Genomic DNA, 10,455 nt, shown 5'->3' with positions numbered 1-10,455 from the left:
GTGATTCGATTGAAACTTGAAAGAAAGAAAGAACGAGTATCAGAAGCTTTCTGCTAAATTCCATTCGCGACGAACGAATGAAATGAAATGACAGCAAACCAAAACCTTTGGTTTGCACTTTGCATTTTGCATTTTGCATTTGCCACGTTTGTCCTTGTCACATGCTTAGTCTCCCATGACTTTTCGTACGCGTAAGTTTGTGATTTGACTAGGCTGTTTCTCGCAAAAATTAAGAAAAAAAAAAGGAAAGAAATTTCTATTACGGAATTTTGTCAGAATAGGATACTGATACGGTGAATCTTTATGTAAGGAGCGGTGACCACCTCATTTCATTCATTCACTCATCCAATCAGCTAGCTTTAATGTCAGCATGTGCAGAATCAAGAGATTGAATTCGATGGCAACAGTATTCCGTCCTTCCTAGATCCTTGCCTATGTATTATATTCTTCCTTCTCTTCTACAACTCCTACCCTCCGTCAGTTGCTCCCTTACCCAAAAAAAAAAAAACACCCTCTTTCCTCTATTCTCATTTGTACCGTGAAGAATTTTAGATGATGCTTTTCTCGGGGAAATTTTTAATTAATTAATAAAAATATTTAATTAATTAATTAATAAATTTATAACTTAAATATCATATTAAACTTTTTTAAAAATTTAAATATCATATTAAATATTTTATTATAATTTAGATATAATTCATAATATTATCCCTTCATTTTATTTAAAAATATCATCCATTTTAACTATAAATTTCATTATAATTTATTATCATTTCATAATTTTTAATTTTAAAAACATTATTTTTTTCATGACTTACGAATTTATTTTAAATTTATCCATCTGTCAACATGATATCAAACTTTGAACAATTTGCATCTTTATCCCTAACCGTGTATCAAATTTAGTAATATTTCATTCAAATTCTAACAGTATATTGATGAGTGAATAATTGAAACAAAAATAAAAAGGTGAAGAAATTGAGTTAATTAGATTATGAATACAAATGAAACGTTATGAAAAGATTTTAAGACTGGCAATGTAATTAACTCTCGATTTTAGCAGAGTCTTTAAAATTAAACATTTAAAAAACAAATATAAGATGCTTGCATCAGAAATTTGGTTTAAAATCTCCAAAATTCTCCGAAGGGCCCCCATTTTTTTGTTTTGTATGTTTTAATTAGCTACATAATATGTAAACTTCCATTGAGTGCATCAGCGTAGTGAATTTCATCTCAGCAATAACGCAAAAGAGGTCCAAGCAACTAAAGACGCTATTATTGCTCTCTCCTTTTTTTTTTTTAATTTTCTTTTTATTTTTGGCTATAATTCACGTCGATACCAAGGCCAGGTTGGGATAATCATTTTATGGTCGTGTTGTGCAAAAACCAATTCGAAATTACTGTGTGAAGTTTCATTGGAATGGATGCATTTTGAAAGGGAAGAAAAATTGTTTCAGTACCCTGTTTCTTCATTTTTTTTTCCAAAGAAAATGCCAATCACCTCTTTTAATTTTTGGCAGAAGCCAATCATCTCTTTACTTAATTAAGTTACTAATTTCCCCACAATTATGGGAAAATACTATTACTTTTCCTCTATCATTTTAGTTATGGTTTTATTAAAGGCTATGACAGTACTTGGGACTTTATATTTGTCAAAGAACCATATTTAACTATTCCCATTCCTTTACCTAAAAAAGGAGGAAAACAAATACATATTCCCACTCCAAACCCCTTCCGTTGTAACTAGCTTAGAATTGTCTAAAAAATGGATGTGACTCCACTTTTGAAGTGGTCATTTCCTTCTTTTCCTTGAATTGACTACACCATTGAAACTTCTTCAGGGTTCAGGGAGCAATCGACTTGATTTGCTAATAGAAAGTGAAATATTTTATTAATTGATAATAACCAAATAAGAAAAGATAGTCTTAATCACCATGCAGTGCTTTTCAACTAGTAAAATAATATCATTAGTACATAGAAAGCTCTCCATTGAAAATCACTTTCACCATCTTAAATGATGGGTCATATAAATTCATTCCAATGTGGATCGATATGATTCCTTAGTCAAGATGACATGTGGTGGGGGGGGCTTCAAGTTCCAGGATAACTTTTGACTAAGTACTACCCCCCTGGCCATATCTAGTTGCTCATCTCTCCCAACTCCCCAAACTGCCATATGTCATCCATGTTCCATAAAGTATCTGTCATCTCATTAGAGATCCAGTTGCCTTCAACCATCTGGCATTCAGATGGGGATCTTTCGTAGGAGCCCACAGCTGATATGGATGCCAGGCTGAAACCCTCCATGCCATAGCCACTGCTGTCAATATTGTAACTTTCATTTAGAATTTGGTTATTGTTATAGACACAAGGATCGGCATACACAATTGGACTTGTTAGGTGTTGGGAAATTTGAGTTTGCTCTGAAATGTTCATGAAATCTGTGGGATAAAGACTTTGGCTGGTGACTGAACTTGAATTTTCGAAGGAATTATTTGAATTGTCTGTTATTTTGTTTGGAAGTGGGGAAAATGTTGACAATGAAGGATATGTGCAGTCTGATAATTGTGAAGGAACTGAGCTTTGATAGCTTATTTCTTTCAAAGAGGAGGAAGAAGAGGATGTCTGCTCCACTTTCTGAAGCAATCTTGGCATCCAAAAACATCGAACTGCCTCAAGGAATCTCTTGCTGTTGGACTCGATATTAAGTTGGCGTGCCTGTTTTTGCACCCTCGTTCTCCAGTAGTTCTTGATCTCGTTGTCTGTTCTTCCTGGAAGATGTTGTGCAATTTTCGACCACCTAGAGCAACAACAAATTTCGAAGAATTTCATACCAGGTCATTGGTAAACAACGATAAATACGAATAGTTAAATCAACAGATAAATTACCTGTTTCCCCACTTGGAATGAAGTTCAAGAATCAAGAGCTGCTCTTGGGGAGTCAGGTTTCCGCGCTTAATATCAGGTTTTAAGTAATTCAGCCACCTCAATCTGCAGCTTTTGCCAGTTCTCTTGAGACCTGAGGAGGTTAAAAGTGGATCATTGACAATATCGGATAAACAACTGAAGAAAAGAGTAAAGATTATTGTACACCAATAAATTCAACTTGTTTAATAAATTTATCAATGTTTTGGTACCTGCACATTTTGCTAACATATTCCAACGACCTTCCCCATAACGAGCAACGTAATGAGTTAGGAGAGTATCCTCTTCAAGGGTCCAGGGCCCTCGTCTCAGCTCACTGTCCTCTTCTATAGGGATAGACATGCTCTTTGTAACCGGAGGCATATATAGCTGCTCTCGGTCTTTGTGTTTATGTGGGTGTGCGTGTATCGACAGGTAGAGCTCTGACCCTTGGATCAAGGTTTTTTCAATTTTTGGGAGTTGTTAAAAGTTAACGTGGAGGTACTTGGCAAGCTGAAATTTATAGGCTTCAGGGGTCTAAAACAGGGTTCGAACTACACCTAGAAAGTCGAAAACCAGAAAGCAGACACCGCAATTTGAGTTTCTGCACATGCCCCGATCAGCCTTTATACGTAGCTTGGCTAGAAGAATTTTCTTAGATGGGGTTGGTATCAATTGTACAATAGCCTATGAATTATAGGCTGAAGAGGTGGCACAGCTAGAATAGTCACACAAATGGCCCTCTTATTGGTCATACAAAAGAGCAATGGTAAAAGACTTGAAATTGGAACACTCAAAAAGTATTTCCTTAATCATCAATCAATCAAAGATAGGAACCAAATCGGAGGGTTAATGATCATTTAAATAAGTACAAAGTTGGTCCTGTTACTTTATATCCCTCTAACTGTATGCCCTCGTATTTGAACTTTGTAGAGTAGTTTAAGTTCCCCATTCAACCCTGCAAACAAACACTTTGTCAGAAAGTTTAATCTAATTAAGAACGGCTAAAAAGCATATAGAAGAGGAGAAAAGATGCTTGAAATTGAAATCCATGGAGCATTCCTCCCATTTTCTTTTCTTTCTAGATTAACTTTAAAAGAAACGTGCTTGACTGAACAAAATATATTATACGATAAACTACAGTACTAAACGTGGAATTATGGGTTTTTTTTTTTTTCGACCGGGGTTGTTGGATAATTTTGTAACAGTGACAGTGATTTGGAAGAGAACGACTGACGCACTGTCCAAGCAAAAAACATTGTTGTTTCCTATGCAATTCTTGTTTCTCCAGAGCCCGCTCAATAAATGGGTCAAGGTCACTAATTAAATAAGTCAGTGCAGCTAAATTTGACCATATTAACAGTACATTTCTTCACTAGGTTCCTTGGACTCGAAAAATAAAGGAAAAGATTCTGAACTATAGATTAGTCCAAGTGTGTTTTACATTTCTTCTTTTCTCTCCCATCTCCTCCCCTTTCAACATCTCACCATTGATGGTGGTGAGTTTTTTTTATCGTTTTACAAGGGGGTTACATGATGATCAGAACTCAAATTTTGAAGATAGTACTTGGGTTGAGGGGGTTTTAAGGATATGAATAGATTGGAAAGAAGAAGTTGAGAAAAGAATAGGAATCAATAATTAATGGGGAGAGAGGTTTTGTACTTTGTAAAGAGGTAAGAGAATTCATGCATAAAGATTGAGGCTTTTTACCAATTTGAGTTGATTGATCTCAATTAGTGGTACAGATGCCTTTCTCACTCATCTTATTTTAGTATCTAAATGCTAGAAAGCTCGTGTGACCCGGTGTGGATAGGGATTGGATACATCAGTTCTCCTTCATGGCGATACCATTCCTACAATAATAGTGGCCAAGATGACATGAACATGAACATGAACAAGAACAATGATAAAAATGTGACCGTACGTGCGCACGCATGTTCTTAAAGGCGGTGGGGGCAAACGATAATTCAAACCTGTTGAATGAACGAATGATCAACAACAGAGAAAAGGAAGTGATAATGATGATCTCCATATATAATTATTCTAGGCTAGGATTGATGATTTTTGGCTGAAGTACATGATTTGGAGATTGTGTGCTTTAACCCTATAGGAGCTAGCCTCGCTTTCTGTACATGGGTAAAGTTTAGTTTCAACAATGTGAGGTTAGCCTACTACTTACTGATGACACGATTGATGTGAAAACTCCCAAAGCAGAAAATCATTTGATGCTGTAAAGCACTGAGCAACTTGGGTAGTTGATGTTTGACTTATATGCCCGTATAATGATTTAAGTGGTGAAGTTCTGTAGTTGTCCTTGGTCTGAGTTCCCCCACCATTTGATACCCCCAAGTCAATATCTTGCCTTGCTGGTAATTAATTAGATAAAAAGCTGGTACAGGAAAATATTTTCATATTTTGCTTCTCCCGTCAAATAATCTTTACGCTCTTTCCGTGAATTAACATTGTGACTTTTGGGAAATTCTTTTGTTTAGATAATACCATCCCAAGTGGTTTGATTTCATCAGAAACAGTTTCTCAATGTAACCGTTTGCTCAATGATGAAATTTGATATGCCAACTTGATGGTTAAACTTTTAACTTTAATAATCATAATCAATTTTTTTTATAATTTCAAATAAAGAAATTAAATCTCATATAAATATACAATTTCTTTTTTGTAAAATGAAAGAAAATTTAAATTTACTTTTTTATATTTAAAGATATCAAGATTTGAACTTTAGTATAAGTCAAATACCTATATACAAAAGCTTTCAAAATTTGATGTAAGTATACAATTATTCTTTTGTTGAAGTATAATTTTGTGGGATTTGCCATTAATAAGCTCTTAATTTATTGACCTTATTTTAAGGTTATGAGATATCATGATATCTCATAAAAAAAAGAAAAAATTATAAAAAATAAAATGAAAAATGACAAAACAAGTTAATAAGTTAACTAAAAATATATATAAATTATTTTATTTATTTTATTTATCTAACAAATAAAAAATTATAAATTACATATTTTATACTTGTTTTCATCTATTCTTATAAATAATAACATTCAAATAAAAATTCAACTATAGTATGTTATATATTATTTTAATAAATAATATTTTTGCTATTTCTTCATTATTAACAAATAACAATATTACAATAATAATTAATACAAATTTTAGCATTAATATTAATAATTTTTTATTTTTTTAAATTTAAAATATCAATTACTTTATGTTATATTTTTTATCGTAAAATTATTTTTTTAGTTATTTATGTTATATATTTTATAATTTTATTTGTATAATTTTTATTTCTAGTCTTAGAAATTTATTAACATAAATCATAAAAATGAAAGCTACAATTTTACTATTTTATTTATATGATTTTTTTATAAATAATTTGATTGCAAATTTTGGTGTCTTTTTATTAAAAAAAATCAGCATATTTGAAACACCACTTGATTAAGATGTGACATTTTTTTGCTATTACATAAATATTTTTACTTACAGTAAAAAATAAAATTACTATGTGAATATTTAAGTCAATAAATTTTTTGAATAAAAATGATTTAATGATAGCATTCAAATATGAGAAAAATTTTATTGTTCCTCTTGTTTACGTTAATAAATTTTTGATTGTTTATTACTTTTTTTATATATTTGCAAAAATATTAATTAATTAAATTTTATATTATTAACTTAATTATTTATATTACAATAATATTTTCTTATAATTGTTCTTCCCTTTTATTACATTTAGAATTATCATAAATTTTTTTTATTATATTAAAAGACTTTTTGCACAGTTTATGCCAATGATACGGAATTTACATTTTCTCTCACATGTTTAAGTTACAAATTTTTTTTTTATTATTTATTAAATTTTTTTTATATAGTTACATAAACAATAATTAATTAAAATTTTATATTATCAATTTAATTATTTACATTACATTAATATTTTTGTACCATTGTTCTCACATTCCAATAAGTTTTGAATTGTCATAACTTTTTTAATGTGTTATAACACTTTTTACTCATTTTATGTCAATGATACAAATTTTATACTTTTTCTCACTTGTTCACATTACCTATTTGTTTTTTTTTTTTTTAAATTTTATCTATTTTTCTTATATATTCACAAAATAATAATTAATTAAAATTTTATGCTACTTGCTTAATTATTTACGTTGCAATTATATCTTCTTATGATTGTTTTTACATTCCATTACGTTTAAATTTGTTATAACTCTTTCTTAATATGTATTACAACACTTCTTACTTATTTTACATCAAATGATATAAATTTTACGATTCTTCTTACTTGTTTATGTTACCTATTTATTTTTTTAATTTTTATCTTTTTTTTTTGCATATTAACAAAATAATAATTAATTAAAATTTTACGTTACCTACTTAATTATTTACGTTGCAATAATATCTTTTTATAGTTTTTCTTAGTTTTAATTATGTTTATAATTGTTATTGCTTTTTCATAGTGTGCTACGATATTTTTTACCCATTTTATAGTAAATGATACAAATTTTACATTTTCCTCACTTGTTTATGTAACCGATTTGTTTTTTAATTTTTAGTTATTTTTATTATATATTTATTAAAACAATAATCAATTAAAAATTTACGTTATCTACTTAATTATTTATGTTATAATAATATTTTATAGTTATTCTTATCTTTCTTTACATTTAGAATTATCATAACTTTTTCTTATTTTATGCCAAATAATACAAATTTTATGTTTTTCTTATTTGTTTAGTTACTTATTTACTTTTTAATCATTAGCTATTTTTCTTATATATTTATAAAAATAATAATTAATTAAAATTTTACGTTATCTACTTGGATATTTATGTTATAATAATATCTTCTTATGGTTATTCTTATAATCTATTATATTTAGAATTATCATAACTTTTTTTTAATGTGTTACAACACTTCTTTCTAATTTTATGCAAAATGATATTAATTTTACGTTTCTTCTCACTTATTTACATTACTAATTTTTTTAATTTCTAGCTATTTTCCTTATATATATACATTAACAATAATTAATTAAAATTTTACATTGTCATCATAATTATTTACGTTGCAATATTATATTTTTATTGTTGTTCTTGCTTTTCATCATGTTTGAAATTATTGTAACTTTTTCTTAGTGCGTTGTAATACTTCTAACACATTTTATTCCAAATGATACTAATTTTACATTGCTTCTCACTTGTTTACGTTATCAATTTATTTTTAATTTTAGCTATTTTCTTTTATATTTACAAGAATAATAAATAATTATTATTTTATGTTGTTAACATAATTATTACCTTTATAATAATATTTTTTTATGATTTTTTTTTTACTTTTCATTTTGTTTGCAAATGTCATAACTCTTTCTTAATATGTTATAACACTTTTTACCCATTTTATGCTAAATGGTATTAATTTACGTTTATTCTCACTTGTTTATATTATCAATTTATTTTTTTAATTTCTAACTATTTTTTTTAGATATTTATAAAATAATAATTAATTAAATTTTAAGTTACCAATATAATTATTTACATTATAGTAATATATTATTATGGTTGTTCTTTCATTATGTTTAAAATTTCATAACTTTTTTTTATCATATTATGACAATTTATACCCATTTTACACCAAATGATATTAATTTTATGTTTCTTTTCACTTGTTTATGTTACCAATTGTTTTTTAATTTTTAATTATTTTTCTTATATATTTAAAAAAGTTAAAATTTTAGGTTTGTAACTTAATTATTTATGTTGTAATAATTTAGTTTTTATGATTGTTCTTGCCTTTAATTATATTTAGATTGTCATTTTCTTCTTAGTATGCTATGATATTTTTTACTTATATTACATTAAATTATACTAATTTTACACTTTTTTCACTTTTTTACATTACCTATTTATTTTTAAATTTTTAGTTATATTCTTTATATATTTTAAAAAATAATAATTAGTTAAAATTTTCAATTGCCAAGATAACTATTTATGTTACAATAATATATTCTTACATTGTTTTTATTTTTCATTATGTTTAGAATTGTCATAACTCTTTTCTAGTATGTTACTACCTTTCTTACCTATTTTACATCAAATAATACTAATTTTATGTTTCTTCTCAGTTGTTTACATTACTATTTTATTTTTTTTAATTTTTTTCTATTTTCCTTATTTATACACAAAAATAATAATTAATTAAAATTTTACATTGCCATCATAATTATTTATATTATAATAATATATTTTTATGATTGTTATTACTTTCAATTACATTTAGAATTGCTATAACTCTTTCTTAGTATTTTATGACTCTTCTTACCCATTTCATACCAAATGATACTAATTTTACATTTCTCACTTGTTACCATTATCAATTTATTTTTTAATTTATAATTATTTTTCTTATATATTTACAGGAACAATAATTAATTAAAATTTAAAGTTGTCAATATAATTATTTACTTTACAATAATATCTTCTTATGGTCATTTATTTTTCTATTATGTTTAAAATTGTCATAACTCTTTCTTAATGTGTTCTGATGCTTCTTACCTATCTTAGGCCAAATGATACTAACTTTACATTTCTAATATAATTATTTACATTATAATAATATCTTATTATGGCTATTCTTATTTTCAATTATGATTAGAATTATCATAACACTTTTTAGTGTATTATAACAAGTCATACCCATTTTATGCTAAATGATACTAATTTTATATTTTTCTCACTTGTTTATGTTACTAGTATGTTTTTTAATTTTTAGCTATTTTCTTCTATGTTTAAAAAATAATTAATTAAAAATTTGTGTTAACAATTTAATTATTTACGTTAAAATAATTTGTTTTTATAATTGTTCTTAACTTTAATTATGTTTAGAGTTATAATAGCTCTTTCTTATTGTGTTAAAACATTTTTTTTTTTTTTAGTTTTACACTAAATGATAGTAATTTTATATTATCTATTTGTTTTTCAATTTTAGCTATTTTCTTTATATTTAAAAAATTAATAATTAGTTAAAATTTTACATTAACAATATAATTATTTACATTATAATAATATATCCTTACGGTTGTTCTTACCTTCTATTATGTTTAAAATTGCCATAACTCTTTTTTATACTTTTTACCTATTTTACTCTAAACAACACTAATTTTACGTTTTTTCACACTCTTATACGTTACTAATTTATTTTTTAATTTGTAGCTATTTTATTTATTTATATACAAAAATAATAATTAATTAAAATTTTATATTATCATCATAATTATTTACATTATAATAATATATTTTACGTTTGTTTTTACTTGTAATATGTTTAGAATTGTTATCGTTATTTCTTAGTTTATTTTTAGTTTGTTAAATCCTTCAAAAATTTTGATTTGTTCAATTACTTATTGCTTATACTCATTTTGTGGCATATAAGTCTTAAAGATACCAACAATTTAGCATGCCTAAAATCTTTTAACTATGTGATTTAGATTTTTTTTTTTTTGGATAAATACTATG

At 26.6% G+C, this 10,455-nt stretch overlaps 1 protein-coding gene across 1 annotated transcript; it reads right to left on the bottom strand.

Moving 5' to 3' along the window:
* Positions 1 to 1,923: 1,923 nt before the first annotated feature.
* Positions 1,924 to 3,432, bottom strand: LOC111282252 (MYB-like transcription factor EOBI). Its single transcript, XM_022870261.2, has 3 exons — positions 3,138 to 3,432; positions 2,890 to 3,019; positions 1,924 to 2,800 (listed from the first exon to the last, which is right to left on the bottom strand). Exons 1-3 carry the CDS (start codon positions 3,286 to 3,288, stop codon positions 2,140 to 2,142), a joined length of 942 nt encoding a protein of 313 aa, XP_022725996.1. The 5' UTR covers positions 3,289 to 3,432; the 3' UTR covers positions 1,924 to 2,139.
* Between the last annotated feature and the right edge of the window lie 7,023 nt (positions 3,433 to 10,455).

The sequence above is a fragment of the Durio zibethinus genome, chromosome 5, assembly GCF_047325235.1.
Source record: "Durio zibethinus cultivar Kanyao isolate XHJ-2024 chromosome 5, ASM4732523v1, whole genome shotgun sequence".
Classification (NCBI taxonomy): Eukaryota; Viridiplantae; Streptophyta; class Magnoliopsida; order Malvales; family Malvaceae; genus Durio; species Durio zibethinus.
This window is presented reverse-complemented; position numbering and strand designations above follow the sequence as displayed.

Bases quoted from the DNA above. Each gene is read 5' to 3' on its own strand.
- LOC111282252 (XM_022870261.2), bottom strand. From the start codon at position 3,288: ATGCCTCCGGTTACAAAGAGCATGTCTATCCCTATAGAAGAGGACAGT. The intron at 3,020-3,137 runs GTACCAAAACAT...TAACCTCCTCAG, and splicing joins TATGTTAGCAAAATGTGCAG to GTCTCAAGAGAACTGGCAAA. The intron at 2,801-2,889 runs GTAATTTATCTG...TTGTTGCTCTAG, and splicing joins CATTCCAAGTGGGGAAACAG to GTGGTCGAAAATTGCACAAC.